This window comes from Dendrobates tinctorius, unplaced genomic scaffold (genome assembly GCF_039654945.1).
Source record: "Dendrobates tinctorius isolate UK_male_01 unplaced genomic scaffold, ASM3965494v1 ptg000162l, whole genome shotgun sequence".
NCBI classification, from domain to species: Eukaryota; Metazoa; Chordata; class Amphibia; order Anura; family Dendrobatidae; genus Dendrobates; species Dendrobates tinctorius.
This window is the reverse complement of record NW_027361829.1, coordinates 23,234,193-23,253,001: the sequence shown is the minus strand read 5'-3', so window position 1 is coordinate 23,253,001 and position 18,809 is coordinate 23,234,193. Positions and strand designations below refer to the sequence as shown.

Below are 18,809 nucleotides of genomic sequence, written 5' to 3'. Positions count from 1 at the left end.
CAGCTGTCTGTGGATGGATACCTGGCCTTGGTTTTTCCCTTGTCATATATGTAAACTCCTAAAGAGCTGGATATTGACTTAAAGGGCCACTTAATATGGTGGTAATGGTGGTTTCCGAAAGGAGCCAATCCTTGGCTGGGTCCTTCCCTGGAGGAAGATCTGGCTAGTCCCGTGTTTGAGACTCCCGCTGCCTTCAGATCGGCGTCCCCGCGGGGCCCAATCATTGCCATGATGACCCGGGGTCCTCATGATGACCCCCAGGTCATCAAGCTACGGAAAACATCTGAGACCATGCTCACAGCATGGTGTCAGAAGCTTTCAATATTGGTATAATGCACTGCAATGCTAGTGCATTGCAATGCATTATACCTGCAACCAAAGTGTAAAAAATGAAAGTCCCATAAAGGGGACTAGGCAAAAAAGAAACTTTTTTTTTTTTTTTTAAATATGTAAAAAAAAAATATTAAAAAATAATTAAAAAAAAAAATCCACTAATACACATGTTTGGTATCGCTGCATCCATAAAAATCCGATCTATAAAAGCAACACTAGTTAACCCCTTCAGTGAATGCCGTAAAGAAAAATCACAAAAACGTAGCAAATTATGCTTTATCATCATACCGCTTGGAAAAAGTGGAATAAAGCGCGATCAAAAAGGCGAATGTAAATAAAAATAGTAGCACTGAATAAAGCAATGCTAAAATAATTATTTTTTTTCTATAAAAAATGTTATTGTGTAAAACCGCCAAAACACAAAAAAATTATAAATGTGGCATCGCTGTAATCGTAGTTACCCGAAGAGTAAAGCTGCCTTACCAATTTTACCACGTGGAACAGAGAAAAAAAAATCCTGAATTGATGGTTTTTGTTCATTCTGCCTCCACAAAAATCGGAATAGAAAGCGATCAAAAAATTTCATGTGCCCGAAAATGGTACCAATAAAAACGACAGCTCATCCCGCAAAAAACAAAGACCTTGCATGACTCTTGGGCCAAAATATGGAAAAATTATAGCTCTCAAACTATGGTGATGCAAAAGCTTCTTGCAAAAAAAAGAAGCGTCTTTTAGTGTGTGACAGAAGTTAAACATAAAAAAAATATAAATCTGGTATCGCTGTAATCGCACCAACCTGAAGATTAAATTTACCTAATGACTTATACCGCACGAGGAACGATGTAAAAAAAAAAACCAATTCTTCACCTTTTGTGGATTGGTTAATTCAGCCTCTCAAAGATCGCAGTAAGGCGATCACAGTGGTTTACCCCCACATATGGAGTATCAGCGTACTCAGGACAAATTGCACAACAACTTTTGTGGTCCAATTTCTCCTGTTACCCTTGGGAAAATAAAAAAATAGGGACGAAAAGATCATTTTTGTGGAAAAAATGATTTTTTTTTATTTTCAAGGCTCTATTTTATAAACTTCTGTGAAGCACTTGGGGGTTCAAAGCAGGGCTGTGGAGTCGGTAAGCCAAACCTGCGACTCCGACTCCTCAATTTCCCTTACTCCGACTCCACGACTCCGACTCCCACACATATTGCTTATATTTAAGTGAAAAATTTATTGTAGTACAATGTGAACCTCAGACATTTAATCATTTTTATGATCCAATAATCAAGATATTTAGATAGAACAGAATATATATTGGTGTACTACCCGGTTTTCATTCTTTTTGGTACAGATACGATATGGATAGACAGATATGGATAAATGGATAGATAGAGCAGATTTCTAATCTGCTTTTGCTATTGAAAACATTATCTATTAACTCATAAACCTTTCAGGTGATGCGGTTTTTTAAAAAGATGATCAGCTTTTGCAGCTGAAAAACGTATCCTCAAAAAACACAGGAAAAACGCTGTGTGTGAATGTAGCCTTAGATCAGGAATAGAACAGCCATTTATAGGACATTTCATAACTTTCCCAAACTCCTATGAAAAAATATTCAGCACATCCTGCATTGAATTACTGTACCCAATTTATTATATATTTTAGGAGTCGGAGTCGGTCCATTTTATACCGACTCCGACTCCACCAAAATGAGCTCCGACTCCACAGCCCTGGTTCAAAGTGCTCACCACTCATCTAGATAAGTTCCTTATGGGGACTAGTTTCCACAGTGGTGTCACCTGCGGGGGTTTCCACTGTTTAGGCACATCAGGGACTCTCCAAATGCAACATGGCGGCTGATCTCAATTCCAGCCAATTTTGCGTTAAAGTAAAACTGCGCTCCTTCCAAGCTCTGCCATGCGCCCAAACAGTGGTTTACCCCCACGTATGGGGTATCGGCATACTCAGGACAAATTGCAAGACAACTTTTGGGGTCCAATTTTTCCTTTTACCCTTGAGAAAATAAAAAATTGGGGGCAAAAATTTAATCTTTGTGGAAAAAATATGATTTTTTTCATTTTCACGGCTCTACATCAGGGGTCCCCAACCGCCGGTCCGCGGCCCAGCACCGGGCCGCTGCAGTGCCCTTGCCGGTCCGCGGACACAAGGGGAGCCAGGGGCGGTCAGTGGTGTAGCGGGGGCTGGGGCGGCGCGCAGCAATTCTTAGCGGCGGCCAGGGAGCGATCCAAGCAGCTCCGCTGCCTGCAAGAGGGAATAGCAGGAGCGGAGCTGCAAGGACCCGTCCACTGCGTCCAGCTTCCTGCCCGCCGCCCGCGCTTCCTGTCTCTGACTGACACAGAGAGGAGCGCGGCCGCTGCTGTGTCAGCGAGGAAGCGCGGGCGGCGGGCAGGTGAGAGGAGAGAGGTGGTGTGTGTGTGTATATAATGTGTGTGTGTGTGTGTGTGTGTGTATGTATAATGTGTGTGTGTGTGTATGTATGTCTGTCTGTGTACATGTATGTGTGTGTGTGTTGGTCTGTGTTTGTGTAGCCTGGCCCTGGAGGAGATGGGGACATGAGGAGAAGGCCATGAGGGGAGTGATGGAGAGACGGCAGTGATGGGGTGAAGGCAATGATGGGGAGAGGGGAGTGATGGGGTGAAGGCAATGATGGGGAGAGGGGAGTGATGGGGAGAAGGGAGTGATGGGGTGAAGGCAATGATGGAGAGATGGCAGTGATGGGGTGAAGGCAATGATGGGGAGAAGGGAGTGATGGGGTGAAGGCAATGATGGGGAGAAGGGAGTGATGGGGTGAAGGCAATGATGGGGAGAAGGGAGTGATGGGGTGAAGGCAATGATGGGGAGAAGGGAGTGATGGGGTGAAGGCAATGATGGGGAGAAGGGAGTGATGGAGCACTTATTCAAAACCTATGGTGAGTTGAGTCACATTATAAATGTTATTTAATTATAAGTATGCACTGCTACACTACAACCGTGTCCATAGCCCCGCCCCCTTATGACCAAAGCCCCGCCCCTGTCACACCTCCATCCCCGCCCTGCCGGGCCATGGAAGAATGGTCTTGCTTGAAACCGGTCCCTGGTGCAAAAAAGGTTGGGGACCACTGCTCTACGTTATTAACCTCTGTGAAGCACTTGGGGGTTCAATGTGCTCACCACTCAGCCAGATAAGTTCCTTAGGGGAACTAGTTTCCAAAATGAGGTCACTTATGGTGGGTTGCCACCGTTTAGGTACATCAGGGGCTCTCCAGACACGACATGGCGTCCGCTCTTGATTCCATCCAATTTTACGTTCAAAACCTCAAATGATGCTCCTTCCCTTCTGAGCCCTGCTGTGTGCCTAAAAAGTGATCTTCCTCCACACATGGGGTATCGGTGCACTCAGGAGAAATTGGGGTTAGGGTTGGAATTGGGGTTCGGGTTGGAATTGGGGTTAAGATTAGGGTTGGCGGTGGGTTGGGATTAGGCTTAGGCTTGTGGTTAGGGTTAGAGTTGGGATTAGGGTTAGGGGTGTGTTGGGGTTAGGGTTGTGGTTAGGGTTATTATTATGGTTGGGTTAGGGGTGTGTTGGGGTTAGAGTTGGAGTTAGAATTGGAGGGTTTCCACTGTTTAGGCACATCACGGGGTCTCCGAACGCGACATGGCGCCACGATTTATTCCAGCCAATTTTGCGTTCAAAATGTCAAACAGCACTCTCTCCTTTCCGAGCCCCGACATGTGCCCAAAAAGAGGTTTACCCCCACATATGGGGTATCGGCGTACTCAGGAAAAATTGCACAACAACTTTGGGGGTCTAATCTCTCCTGTTACCCTTGGGAAAATAAAAATTTGGGGGCTAAAAAAATGATTTTTGTAAAAAAAAAAAAAAAAATAAGATTTTATTTTCACGGCTCTGAGTTATAAACTTCGGTGAAGCACTTGGGGGTTCAAAGTGCTCATCACACATCTAGATAAGTTCCTTGGGGGGTCTAGTTTTCAAAATGGGGTCACTTGTGGGGGGTTTCCACTGTTTAGGCACATCGGGGGCTCTGCAAATGTAACATGACTCCCGCAGACCATTCCATCAAGTCGGTATTTCAAAACGTCACTACTTCCCTTCCGAGCCCTGACGTGTGCCCAAACAGTGGTCCCTCCCCACATGTTGGGTACCAGCGTACTCAGGACAAACTGGACAACAACTTTTGGGGTCCAATTTCTCCTGTTACTATTGTGAAAATAAAAAATAGCGGGCTAAAAAATCATTTTTTGAGGAAAAAAAATATTTTTATTTTCTCAGCTCTGCTTTGTACACTTCTGTAAAGCACCTGGGGGTTCAAAGTGCTCACTATGCATCTAGATAACTTCCTTAGGGGATCTAGTTTCCAAAATGGGGTGATTTGTGGGGGAGCTCCAAAGTGTAGGCAGACAGGGCCTCTCCAAACACGACATGGTGTCAGCTAACGATTGGAGCTAATTTTCCATTCAAAAAGTCAAATGGCGCTCCTTCCCTTCCGAGCCCTGCCGTGCACCCGAACAGTGGTTCCCCCCCACATATGGGGTGCCAGCGTACTCAGGACAAACTGAACAGCAACTTTAGGGGTCCAATTTATCCTGTTACCTTTGTGAAAATAAAAAATAGCGGGCTAAAAAATCATTTTTGAGGAAAAAAATTATTTTTTTTATTTTCACTGCTCTGCGTCATAAACTTCAGTGAAGCACTTGGGGGTTCAAAGTGCTCACCACACATCTAGATAAGTTCCTTGGGTGGTCTAGTTTCCAAAATGGGGTCACTTGTGGGGGTTTCTACTGTTTAGGCACATCAGGGGCTCTGCAAACGCAACATGATGCCCGCAGAACATCCCATCAGTCTGCATTCCAAAATCTCGCTCCTTCCCTTCTGAGCTCTCCCATGCGTCCAAACAGTGGTTTCCCCTGACATATGGGGTATCGGTGTACTCAGGACAAATTAAACAACAACTTTGTGGTCCAATTTCTCCTGTTAGCCTTGTGAAAATAAAAAATAGCGGGCTAAAAAATCATTTTTGAGGAAAAAAAATTATTTTTTTATTTTCACTGCTCTGCGTCATAAAATTCTGTGAAGCACTTGGGGGTTCAAAGTGCTCACCACACATCTAGATAAGTTCCTTGGGTGGTCTAGTTTCCAAAATGGGGTCACTTGTGGGGGAGCTCCAATGTTTAGGTACACAGGGGCTCTCCAAACACGACATGGTGTCCACTAACGATTGGAGCTAATTTTCCATTCAAAAAGTCAAATGGTGCTCCTTCCCTTCGGGACCCTGCCGTGTGCCAAAACAGTGGTTTATGACCACATATGAGGTATCGGTGTACTCAGGAGAAATTGCCCAACAAATTTTAGGATCCACTTTATCCTGTTGCCCATGTGAAAATGAAAAAATTGATGCTAAAAGAAAATTTTTGTTGGAAAAATTAAAATGTTAATTTTTTCCTTCCACATTGCTTTAGTTGCTGTGAAGCACCTGAAGGGTTAATAATCTTCTTGAATGTAGTTTTGAGTAGCTTGAGGGGTGCCGTTTTTAGAATGGTGTCACTTTTGGGTATTTTCTGCCATATAGACCCCTCAAAGTGACTTCAAATGTGAGGTGGTCCCTAAAAAAAAAAAAAAAAAAAAAAAAAAAATGGTTTTGTAAATTTTGTTGTAAAAATGAGAAATCGCTGGTCAACTTTTAACCCTTAACTTCCCAACAAAAAAAATTTTGTTTCCAAAATTGTGCTGATGTAAAGTAGACATGTGGGAAATGTTATTTATTAACTATTTTGTGTCACATAACTCTCTGGTTTAGCGGAATAAAAATTCAAAATGTGAAATTTTCGCCAAATTTCCGTTTTTTTCACAAATAAATGCAAACATTATCGACCTAAGTTTACCACTAACATGAAGCCCAATATGTCACGAAAAAAGTCTCCGAATCGCTAGGATCCGTTGAAGCGTTCCTGAGTTATTACCTCATAAAGGGACACTGGTCAATATTGCCAAAAATGGCCAGGTCATTAAGGTCAAAATAGGCTGGGTCATGAAGGGGTTAAGTGGAAAATATTTTGTCGTAGATTCCTGTACAATCTAGATGGTTCATGTTCCATAATGATTGTGATGCATCATGTGGTTTGACAGCGATCGTGTCTCTTTTGGAGCTCAAATTTTCAAGAGCCATATGAAATTCAAACCGTTTTCCTTTAAATTATCCAGTTATGATTTTCATGTAGGAAGAAGAGGCCCCGTACAGAGTCTGACGTGGAGTTGGCTGAAATGGAGATAGACAAGACAATGACTGCAGCCTCTGCACCAAGGAGAAGGGTTATCAATTTAACCAGCATATTGAGCTTGCAGAAAGACATTGAAGACAGAGCTCACAAAAGTAGGTGTCCTATTCCTAAATACATGTTATCCGCATCATATGCATTTATAAGTTGTATTCGGACATGGATTTATACCCACAAAGTTTTAGCACCCAGCTGATGTTATGGCTTACAGCCATATCTGCCAAAATACTTTGCAAACCGTATCGTAAGATTGAGATCAAAATCTAGACCTAAAAATGGATTCAGTCTAAAATTTTATTCTAGGTCGGGCCCCAGATCAGTAAAAAAAAAATTCAGACCTTTAAAATTATTCTAACCCCAAAATGAATGTCTACATCATTTCTGATCCCAAAACATGTATACATTATTCCAGATCCATTGATAAATTCAAACTTTAAACGAGATGGAAAAATTAATCTTGACTTCCAAAAACACCATTAGGGTACCATAACAGCTGTATTCAGAAGTGGCAGCATTTTAGTCATTATCTTAAAAAAAAAAAAAAAAAAATTTGGTGCAATCCTACATAGAAATTACCATTTTTAAACACTGGACAGCCCATTTGTGACTATTTCATTATTGCATTTACACACTTGGAAGCAAGGAGCCTAATGTTTTCCTATTGGCATCTGAATGGGCATAATACAATGCAATATACAAGATATTAAAGTGTGGCGCCCCTGAGGGTCGGGTCGCCACAGAGGTACTGCACCTCATCCAGAGGTGTGGTATCCCACCCTCAGGTAAGGAGGGAGCACCACCCAGGACTCCTATCACTCGCACCCAACACACTAGTTTAGTCAGGGCAGCTGGGTGTACCCTTCGGGAGGATGGCCTCATCCCAGACTGGCTAGGAAAGGGTGTTGGGGAGTTAGTGTGAAAGGTAGAGGGGGAGGAGCTTAAGCAGTGGAGTGATTGTGGACATCCAATCAGGGAGAGAAAGGTGACAATTGGTGAGAGGAGATAGTTCTGAGGTAAATAGATCCTTCCAGAAACTAGTCAGTCGGTGACAGGACAGCGTAAGAGCAGGATTGCAGTGAGAGGACTGAGGGTCAGAGAAGAGAGAAACATCTTGACCACGCTCCCAGACTGAAGGAAGGGGTCCTTGGGGTAAGGATAGTGCGAAAGCCAACCGTGGGGCCCGTATCCTAGGAAGGTAGGACCAGGCCAGAGTGAGGGAGCCGGCCCCTGAAGCTAGTGGAGAACTGCAAGGCTCATCTAGAAAGCTGGATGCTGAGGTAACTTTAAGTGCCTCAGCCACAACCACAAGCAATCCGCAAAAAGGCAGCAGTAGGGATAAAGGACCCCGGGGCCTGACCCACGTCGCCCGGTGTGATCCGTGGCTGCCGGCTTGGGACACTGCTTGTGAGGGCGCAGGGCAGAAAGGAAGGGAGAGATCAGCGCAGAGACACTGCCTAAAAAGAACACAAAAAAGTCTTGAACAGGTGTTCCTGATCTACCTGGGAGTTTGCCGGATCCCTCCCTCGGAGGACACCGTACTAAGCTGGTCAATTTGTGCACAAGACTTGTGAGTAAAAACCTAGAAACTGCACCTAACTGTGTCCTTGGAGTCATTTACAACTCGCCTGCCATACACTGCATACACCACCACCGTCACTGGCTTAACTGCCCTGGGACACAGCTCTGCCCGTGGAGAGCTTCATCATCTTGGCTGCTGTAACTTCATCCCAGTGGATCTGCATCGCAGCGTCGGCTACCCTAGCCGAGTACCACGGGTGGCGTCACAATTCCCCTTTTCCCAATTAATTATCCCACCATCTTCCCCCTCATTTGAACTCCCATCTTCTTTATTGGACACCCAGGGCCACGGACCGGGTCACCATCACCACCGTGACACACTTTCCCCCTTAAAAGAGCCTGAAAGGCCCGGTACTGAGTTCCCCCGGCCCTGCGGGGCGTTCCAAAAGCACCTCTAAAGCGTATTGTTTTTTATTTCAGTGCTGGAGAGGTGCCACTAATCTAAATTCCCTGACCCTAGTATTATACTTGCCAGCGGCCGTCCTCTGCTTTTCCTGATGCCACTCCGGTCCCGTGCCGCCATCAGCTTCGGACTGATCAGAAGTAACAGTCTCAGGCTTTCAGTGTAAGTCTGACAGCCTCGTTCTGGTCCACATAGACTTGCATTGAGAAGTGACTTCCAGATCGTTCCAGCAAACACTGGAGCGATCTGCAGGTCACAAACTACAGGAGACAGACCGGAGCGGCATCGGGAACAGCTAAATACAGAATTGTTAATGGTTTCTTTTTTATCGATTAACAAATTGCAGCATAAATGAACAACAAGATAGAAATCTAAGTCAAATCAGTATTTGGTGTGACCACTCTTTGCCTTCAAAATAGCATAAATTCTTCTAGACACACTTGTACACAGAATTTGAAGGAACTCTGCAAAGAGGATGTCACACATATGGAGAACTACCCATACATCTTTGGATGTAGAATTATGCAAATCCTTCTGCCTTTCCATGTAATCCCATACATACTCATTAATGTTGTGATCAGGACTCTGTGGGGGCCAAATCATTTTGAAGACTTCTTTAATCTGAAGATGGTTATTAATCACTTTTGTTGTATGTTTGGGGATGTTGTCCTACTGCATAATAAATTTGGATCCAATCAGACGCCTTCCTGATAGTAATGCATAAGGGATAGTTAACTGCCTGTATTTCACATCTTAACGACTCCCATTAATCCTGACCTAATTCTCCAGCTCTATTTGCTGAAATGCAGCCCCAGATTTGGAAAAAGCTCAACCATGCTTCACTATTGCCTAAAGGCACTCCTTATTGTGCTTCTCTTCAGTAAACAAACTTTCTCCTTTTGACAACCAAATATTTCAGATTTTGACTAATATGTCCAGATCACCTGCTGCCATTTTTCTGCAACCAAGTTCCTATGTTTTTGTGCATGGTTGTTGTTCAGCCTTGCTTCCTTGTCGGAGGTGTGTTTTTCGCCGTAATTCTTCCATGACGAAAACTTCTGGCCAGACGCCACCTGACAGTAGGTGACTGTTGCTGCCAATTTTGAGCTGATCAGGTGAGGTAAATTCACTGCACATTCGGATGAATGCAAGTTCTTTTATTTCAAAATCTAAGTGCAGGAAGAAAAAAAGCTCAGAAGCAGCATAGTGTGCACGTTATGGATGCGACTTAACGTTCCGACCCGTTCCTGGGTCTTGCTCACAAAGTCACGCTTATTGTGCCAAGCTTGTCCATAAGGTATTGGTGGTCCCTAGTGGGGTAAAGTATGGCAGATTCTCCTTTGCTGTGATATCCTTGTGTGCTCTCCTGCGCCTCTGGCATATTCTTTTTGTAAAAAAATATTTCTCTAAATATTTTCTATTAGCTTATGTTTTTTTTTGTTTTTGTTTTTTTTTTTTTACATACTCAATAACCTAATAGTTTTTTTCCTATCTATCCTTAACTAAACTTTGTTGTCTTCTCTAGGCCTCCAGAACATGATGAGGAATCATTCCTTTGTGGGCTGTGTAAATCCACAATGGGCACTCACTCAGTATCAAACAAAACTTTACCTTCTAAATACCACAAAGTTAAGGTATATTTGACCATTATTAATTGTGCCAGTGTTTTCTATAAATCTCTTTATAGTTCAATTTGACTTTCAATGGATGTTAGCCAAACGCTCATTTGGTCTATGGCTATTACTACCGACTCTCCACCAGCCCTGTGTAGTCGGTAAGCCAAACCACCAACTCAGACTCTGACTCCAGCTCCTCCATTTCCTTGACTTCCGATTTCATAACCCCAACACCACAGCACTGCCTCCCTACTGAGCATGTACATAAAGTGCAGTACAGATTCATCTCAGCTAAAAGCGTAGATCATGGATCAGGAACAGGACAGACATGTATAGGACATTTCATAACTCTCCCAAATTCTTATGAAAACATTCACAGCACATCCTACACTGAACTACTGCACCCAATTTATTATATATTTTTGGAGTCAGTACGTTTTATGCAGATTCTGACTCCACCAAAAAGGAAATCGACTCCAACTCCCCAGCCATGTTCTCCACACATCCACAGCTTGCTTGGCAAAGTATGCTTACTTTTTCAATATGGAGAAGAAAGTTAGTTGCTCGTCATGGCTTTATCTTCTTTGAGAACAAAAGAATCGAGTATTAAAATTCAAAAATGCCTAATTCCCCCCCCCCCCCCCCCAACTTCATAGATACAGTAGGTGGAGAGTTGGAGGCCCTAATCCACGTAGAATGTTCTATTTTTTTTCTAATGTATACGGGGACCTTGAACCTTTCAGAAACCTAATAAAAACTACATGACTACAAATATTTAGTTGTGTAAATGCAATATGCAGCTAGCAAAGACACAAAACAATACTTCATCTGAACTGGGTATACTTCTGTGCAGTTTTATCAGCTCATACTGCTTTTTCTGTCTGGATAATGGTAGCACTATCTGTTTTCCCTTTTGACGGCATTAGCTGTCTACATTAAACATACAGGTAATCAGATTTTTTTTCTCTTATTGATATGACTCCTCTCTCTTGTAGTCAAGAACTCTTCTATCAAATACTTATTAATGACTTTGGCAATTTTGGCATAATGAGATTATCTGTAAGTACTTATTCTTCTGGTTTTGTAGTAATATTTCTTTTCCTTATAATTTTTTTTATATTCATTTCCATAAGACATGTTGGATATCCGTTTACTGTAATACCTTTTAAATCTGTTTAGGAGTCTGCCCCTATATATGAATTGGCTATGCTAGCTCTAGATAGTCCTGAAAGTGGATGGACAGAAGAAGATGGCCCCAAAGAAGGACTTACTGAATACATTGTCCAGTTCCTTCAGAAGAAATCCGAAATGTTAAAAGATTATTTCTCCCTGGAAATAGATGAGGTAAGTTGTAGCGTGTGCAGTGTTGTGAGGTTCTGTGTCTGACTAATATCTACTCTCGGGCTATACTCAGAAGTCTGGTTTTTGACATCGCTGATCCCCATTACTTTTGTTGTCAAGAGCACAGCAAGACTGAGCCAGGATGGGAAAGAATCCCTGCTCTATTCAATGTAACAGTCTCCAAAATGTGAGTAGAGAAAGGGTTAGAGAGCATCATGAACGCTTGTTGAGTATGGATTAGACCAGAGCTGGGCAAAATGCTGCCCGCTTGCCACATCCAGTCCTCCGACTCTTCCAGTCTGTCTCACAGACCAAGACAGTTGAAGGACTGGAGCACTGTCATCGCTATCCGCATCCTTGAGTCGCAGACAGTTATGAATACAATGGAAGGGGAGGGAGCCACCGGCTCCTATTTCCAGCAATCAGCATGTGCAGAAAGAGAAATCGGATGGGATGGCGTCACTTCATCGTGTCTGCTATACGGAGAGTCAGTGCACTGAAGCAGAGCTCCACAGGAGCGAGACGAGTATGTATTTTTGTTTTCATGTGTGTGGCATGTTTACATGTGTGTGTGTGTATATATAGGGGCTGATACTGTATATAAGGGACTATGTGGGGCTCATACTGTGTATGGGGGGTTGTTTGGTGGCTCATACAGTAGTATATAGGGGACTGGGGCTCATACTGTATAGTGGCTGTGGGGTCTCATACTGTTCAGGGAAGGAGGATATGCGGGGGCTTATACCGTATATGGGGGACTGTGTGGGGGCTCATACTGTATTTGGTGGGCTGTGTGGGGGCTCCTACTGTATGCAGGGGAATATCTGCATATTTAATTCTGCTCAATATTAAGTGATAAAATTAATACAAATAGGTTAATATTAAGCGGAATGAATTACAGCCTATTGGTTCGACCCTCCACAACATTCTCTGTCTCTAATGTGGCCCCTCAGGAAAACTAATTGACCACCCCTGGATTAACGAAATTTGATGTTTCCAGGTTAATTTATTTGTATGATAATACAAGCTCATAGCTGCAATGTTCTGCTTTCTGTTGTGCAATTTGTATTAGGCATTATTCTAAAAATTTTAAATTATTTCTTATTTATCATTAAGAACAGTAAAAAAAGAAAAAAAAAAATAAGGATTTAACTGACCGTTGAGTAGTATCTTTAAACACAATTACTAAAAATAGGAGGAGATAACAATATAACATAAAGGGAACCTGTCCGCTAATGCACGCTGCACACGGTTTGGTCAGCATGGATCAGCCACTGGCTGTAAGATCACAGCCATTTCACAATTCCCAGAGAATTAAACTGTTTCTCTCAAGTTCAGATTGATTGATTGGTAAGGCTAGTTTCACACTAGCGTTCTTGGGCGCAGGGCCGCCGCTAAGCCCCGCGCCCCCTCTGGTCAGTTTCTCCTCTGATCGCATGAGGCTGCATGCGATCAGCATATCCTATATTTAGCGTTGGATACGCTGATCGTGCGCTGGTCTGATTTTGCTGGTGCTGTGCCCTTTTGGCGCTGCGCTCAGAGCACAAAAGTGTAACACAGCGCGTTTTGTCGCCGGGCGCAGCGCCAGCAAAATCAGACCAGCGCACGATCAGCGTATCCAACGCTAAATATAGGATACACTGATCGCATGCAGCCTCATGCGATCAGAGGAGGAACTGACCGGAGGGGGGCGGCCCTGCGCTGCGCCCAAGAATGCTATTGTGAAACTAGCCTAACCTGTCCCTCAGTACCTTTTAGAATTTATCACAGAACTTAGTCGTCTTGTGTACGAGTATATCAGCATGGCACATTTAGAATTAGCCATCTTAACCCACCCTTTCTATGTGATGCTCCATATCTGTTATATTATGAAGGCATGTCTTACGTACAGCGCTCTCTCCACAGATTTAGAATTGGATTCAGGTCTGGGTTGTGGCTGGACAAGTCTACTACTTTGATCTTGGTTAAGCTCTTCTTTTGTTGATTTGGTGGTACGCTTAGGGTCATTGTTTTGCTGAAAGGCGACATTCTATCTTCAGCTTTTTAGCAGATTCCTGGAGGCTTTCTTGCAAATTCATATTTGGAACAGTTCATTATTCCCTTCACCATGATTAAAGCCACAGTTCCAGCTGTCAAAAAACAGCCCCAAAGCATAATGTTGCCTTCATCATGCTTGACTCTGGGTACGTTGTTCTTTTGGTGAAGGGGTTGGATGCTTTTCATTGTAAGAAATGGCTTATGTCCTGCCACCCTACACCAAGGCCAGACATGTGACGTTTATCTTGATCTTTTCATCAATTTCTGAGGAGGCTATCCTGTTGTGAGTTCATTTTTCCCTTCACCATTGAGGTCTGATGAACTCCCTCCTCTAGTGAAGGAAGGTATTGAGACTGATTACCAAACACCTGGGCAGCTAGATGATAACTGGGTGGCTGGAATTGAGGACTGGATATAAGGCTGCCGACACCCTTCTTCCTGGCTGGTGATTTTCCTGCTGATTCTTGGAGACCAGTCTGATTCCTGCATCTCAAAGCTAAGTTTTTCTGCTCTGCTTTGTACTCTTCAGTTTTGTTTTTGTTTTGCCTTGTTTTTTGGGAGTTCTGCCATCCCCGGCCGGGGGTGAGCTGAATTCCATTTTTGTCTCTGATCTGTTGATCTTTTGCTCTGTCTTCAGAATATACCTGAGTGCTGATAGTCTTTTGAAGCCTAGCGACTTCAGGGCCTGTTTTTCCTATCAGTCGGTTGGCTCATTTTGATAGGGTTTTTGCGAGTGGCAGACAGCAGCTTTCCTATTCTGTCCTATGTAGTTAGCTTGGGCCCCATCATTTGCTCAACCTATCTTTCTATCTGTGTTAGTGTTGTCATCTTGCTTCACCGTCATTATATGTTGGGGGCTGCCTATTGCTTTGGGGTCTGCTCTGGGGCAGTTTAGTTTTTCCCCTTTCTGTCTTTAGGCTATGTAGCGCTCCGGCTGTGATCGAGGGGTCTAGGGCACCGTAGGAACCCCCCACGGCTACTGCTAGTTGTTGTGGATAGGTTCAGGGGTCTGCAATCCGATAGCTGCCAACCTCTCTGGTTTTTCTGGACTTAGCTGGTATTTTGTTTTTTCCTCCTTCGGTGACTCATCATAACACTATCCAGTTCTAGGTAATGTCACTGCTGTGCCAAATTTTAACCTTTTCTTGATGACTGTCTTTACAATGTTTCATGGTAAATCTAATGTCTTGAAAAAAATTCTATCCTTTTCCTTTCAACACTTTACTTTATTTTAAGCTGTTTAAGAACTATAGCTTTTGCTGTAAAATGTAACTATGAGAATGTCATGAATATCGTTGTAGCACAGCTAAACTTTATATGGCGTTAATCAGAATCACTATAAATGAAGGTAGTCGTGTACTCATCACTTTATAACATGAGTTTAAATGTGATTGGCTAAATCTGGACACAACCACATCCCCAATTATAAATGTATGTTGACATTTATGCACCCTCATTGTTTTATTTTTATTTTGCCCCCTCAAAATTATTTAATAGATTTGTACAGATTATCGGTGATATTAAAGGTGGAAAAGTTCTGAAATTATTTTCTGTATTTTTTTTTTTACATGACCAAAATATGGCTGTTTTAACAGGGGTGTGTAGACTTTTTATATCCCGCTGTATATATGCTCATGTATGTGTAAATGTGTTTGTGATATTTGTATGTGCACGTACACATTTACAGTGTATTATGTATGTATAGTAATATATATACTGCTTCTTCATGTATACACGAAATGCTTTGGTGATGAAACACCTGCTGGTTTATTGGAGTCAGCATACACCAAGGCAGGGTTCACAAACAAAACAGAGCCTTTTTGGCTTAAGGGGAAAGAAACACAAAAAACAATTAAAGGGTAACAGTCCTTTCCTATGCAGCTCTCAACCTGCAGACACCAGGCAATGTCCTCCGCGCCTCCTTGGAGCTACGTGGGAGTACTTCCTCTCCCAAGACAGCACACACACTGTCTCACATGTCCAGGTATTTAAAGGGAATCTGTCTCTCCTTTTTTGAGATATCATATAATGATATCATTCAATTGTGTGTCACATTATAATTCTCTTAGTACTTTTGCTTCCCCCTGACCCCGCACCTTTCATGCATAAATACCTTTTTTATATCGGTTCAGATGCATGTAAACTGCCACGGTCCGCTGGGCGGGGCTTATTCAACTGCTCCCCCCCCCCCCCCCCCCCCCCGTCTTGCTCTACACAAGAAGAAATGCGTAGAGCAAGACAGGGAGGGGGGAGCAGGTGAATAAGCCCCGCCAAGCGGACCGGACAGCGCCAGTTTACATACATCTGAACCGATATAAAAAAAAAAAAGGTATTTATGCATGAAAAGTGCGGGGTCAGGGGGAAGCAAAAGTACTAAGAGAATCCTTATGTGACATACAATTGAATACTATCATTATATGATATCTCAAAAAAGGGGTGACAGATTCCCTTTAACCAGGACCATGTGATGATCACATGACTATGACATCACCACAGGTCCTGCTAGTACACCTGCCAGTCGGCTGCAGGTAGAGATATGGTGAGCACTCTCCCGCCCACTCTGAGTGCTCACATAAAACTAGCCCATGTATGCAGCTACTTTAACCATCCCAACAGTTAGTGTGCTGGAGGAAAAATATCCTGTTTTCATACCACTGACGCCAACATGTGCAGTGGCACGTATCTCCCCTCGTACACTGTGTCAGTGACCCTGTCACAATATATATATATATATATATATATATATATATATATATATATATATATATATATATATATATATATATATATTCTACTTTATGTTATAGAGCCACCTAAGTGTAAGCTTGTTTGTTCATAGGGAGGCAACCTTACCGGGCTACCACTCCTGTTAGACAACTACATTCCACCATTGGAAGGATTGCCAATGTTCATCTTACGACTGGCCACTGAGGTAATGCAGTTTTTACTTTTTTTTTTGTGGTCTTTGGTGGTTACTTAAAAAAAAAAAAAAATAAAACACAGTAATTTCTTTAACCTTTGACTCCCTGTCCCACGTGTTGCAGAGCTCTGCCCGCGGCTGTTAATTTATTAAATACTGCTGTCAATGTCAGACTGTTGCATTAACAGCATGCCAGCAGGGACACATGTCATTTAATGCGCCCCATGACACTGTCTTGGGGAGCTGATAGATTGCCTTGACAGCCCAGAGTCTAGTGTAGATCGCCGTGCTCAGCTGGAGAATTAAACTCCATGGCAGAGCAGAGCAGAAACAGGAAGACAGAAGCTCCCTGGACTGCCACGCGAACACTATGGGGTCCTTGGGCCAAGGGGGAGCCCAGCATCGGGCCTCCTTCCCGTCATTGCAAGTTCAAATCTATCGGTTTCCTGGATGCTGATGCAGTTGAAAGCAATGATAAGAGAGAAGGGAGCGTCAGCTGATTCTCACTGTCCAATCAAGTAATAATACCCAATGAGTCCCTCATGTATAGTAATAATGCCCATAAGTCTGAAAGTAAGATGATTTTATTTATTTTCTAAGTTTGCAGTCATAGTTTAAAGATTAATATGTACTGTACTCATTTTTGTTTTATTGTTAGGGATACGATTTTTTTGTAGTTAATTTAAGTTAGTAAAAAGCAAAGTCACGATATTCATATTATTATATTTAGTTTATAGTAATTATAACACATTTCTTTCTGTGTAGGTCAACTGGGATGACGAGAAAGAATGTTTTGAAAGTTTTAGCAAAGAATGTTCTATGTTTTACTCTATGAGAAAGAAGTATATACTTGAAGAGTCTGACACTTCTGAGGTATTTGTTCTGTTATTATTTATTTATTGTCTTAGCTATAACCCACCGCACCCGTTTGTATCCCATACAACGTGTTCAATCTGGCTATATTAGTGGAGCAGTAATCAAAGAGAAAGGGGGCAAAGGTGTACTGAATCTAATGTAACTAATAAGAAAGTTAGGATTCTTTAAATATGGGATGCAGTGGTACACTTTATCCAGCGGCAGCTGTGGGGAAATAGGCTTAGGCCTGTTTCACACATCCGTTTTTTAGGTCAGTCGAAATCCGCTAAAGTGGCGGAAAACTGATCCGTTGGCGGATTGAAAGAAACGGGTGGCACCGGATTAAGTGGAAACTTAAAGGAAACCGTGCATGGAAAAGGAGAGAGAGACCGAATTTAGGGTTAAATTTCCGGCTGAGTCAATTCCTCCGGACATGCGCACTGTAAAATGCGGATCCGACCCGCCAAAAAAAAAGTTTCATTGTCCGTCCAGGCAAGTCGGCGGACGCCAAAATTTTGGTGGATCCGTATAAAAACGGATCCAACGGATGACCATCCATCAAGATCCGCTGGTAATGCAACTCAATGGGAAAAAAACGGATCCGCCAAGAAAAATGGCGAATCCGTTTTTTTTGCAAAACGGCGGATTTTGACTGATGGTGACAGACGGATGTGTGAAAGAGGCCTTTGTCCTTTGTGTTACACATTATGATGATGTGAACAGAACACTACACCAACCACCTGCTCCGTCTGAAGTTCTGCTAATGTAAAAAGGATTTCCAGGACTTGCATGTTAATAAACTATCCACTTACATGTTAATAAACTATCCATATCAATAAGATATCAGTGAGGGCCTGACACCAGGTACTCCCACCGAACAGCTGATGGCTGCTCTGTCAGACAGTTGTAAGCAATATACTGAGCAGAACCTTGCATCTCCGAACATTGTTTAGTGTCTGCTGCCGACTCCTCCAGTTTCTCCTAGGGCTTTTGGTTGATGTTCACCTGATGTGTTTGAGGGTCTTTACTCTGATCTGGAGTCCGATTTCCTCTTTACTGCAGACCAGAGTCTGGAGCATATTCAGACCACCTATTAATCCAGGCATGAAATTATATACATGGGTCGAGACATGACTGCATCAGTGTCAACCCATTTACAATGGTAAAACATTTAGAAGAAAATAAATATTTTTGATACCGTAAAATCTATTTTTCATAGTCTTCTTTGGGGGACAAAGAAACCATGGACTAGTCTGCTGTCACCTGGAGGCTGACACTAATATTACATCTTAAAAAAACAAAAAATTGTCTCCTCCACAGCAAGAGTATACCTCGCCCAATAGCATCAGGCCTCCTCAATTTAGCAAGAAAACAGTTGGAGAAGCAAAAACATAGAAGCATGAAAGGAAAATAATCCAATTACAGAGAGAAAAA

The 18,809-nt window shown here is 42.8% G+C and overlaps 1 protein-coding gene across 3 annotated transcripts in view; it reads left to right on the top strand.

Annotated features, from left to right (window-relative positions):
- The window catches only part of MLH1 (mutL homolog 1), a 107,462-nt gene that overhangs the window by 77,585 nt on the left and 11,068 nt on the right, over positions 1-18,809 (top strand). For all 3 annotated transcript variants that reach the window (XM_073549905.1, XM_073549904.1, XM_073549903.1), the window contains 6 exons: positions 6,569-6,720; positions 10,132-10,240; positions 11,218-11,281; positions 11,402-11,566; positions 16,440-16,532; positions 17,286-17,393. In XM_073549905.1, the coding sequence (XP_073406006.1) occupies positions 6,569-6,720; positions 10,132-10,240; positions 11,218-11,281; positions 11,402-11,566; positions 16,440-16,532; positions 17,286-17,393 (691 nt within the window). The remainder of the gene's footprint in view (positions 1-6,568; positions 6,721-10,131; positions 10,241-11,217; positions 11,282-11,401; positions 11,567-16,439; positions 16,533-17,285; positions 17,394-18,809) is intronic.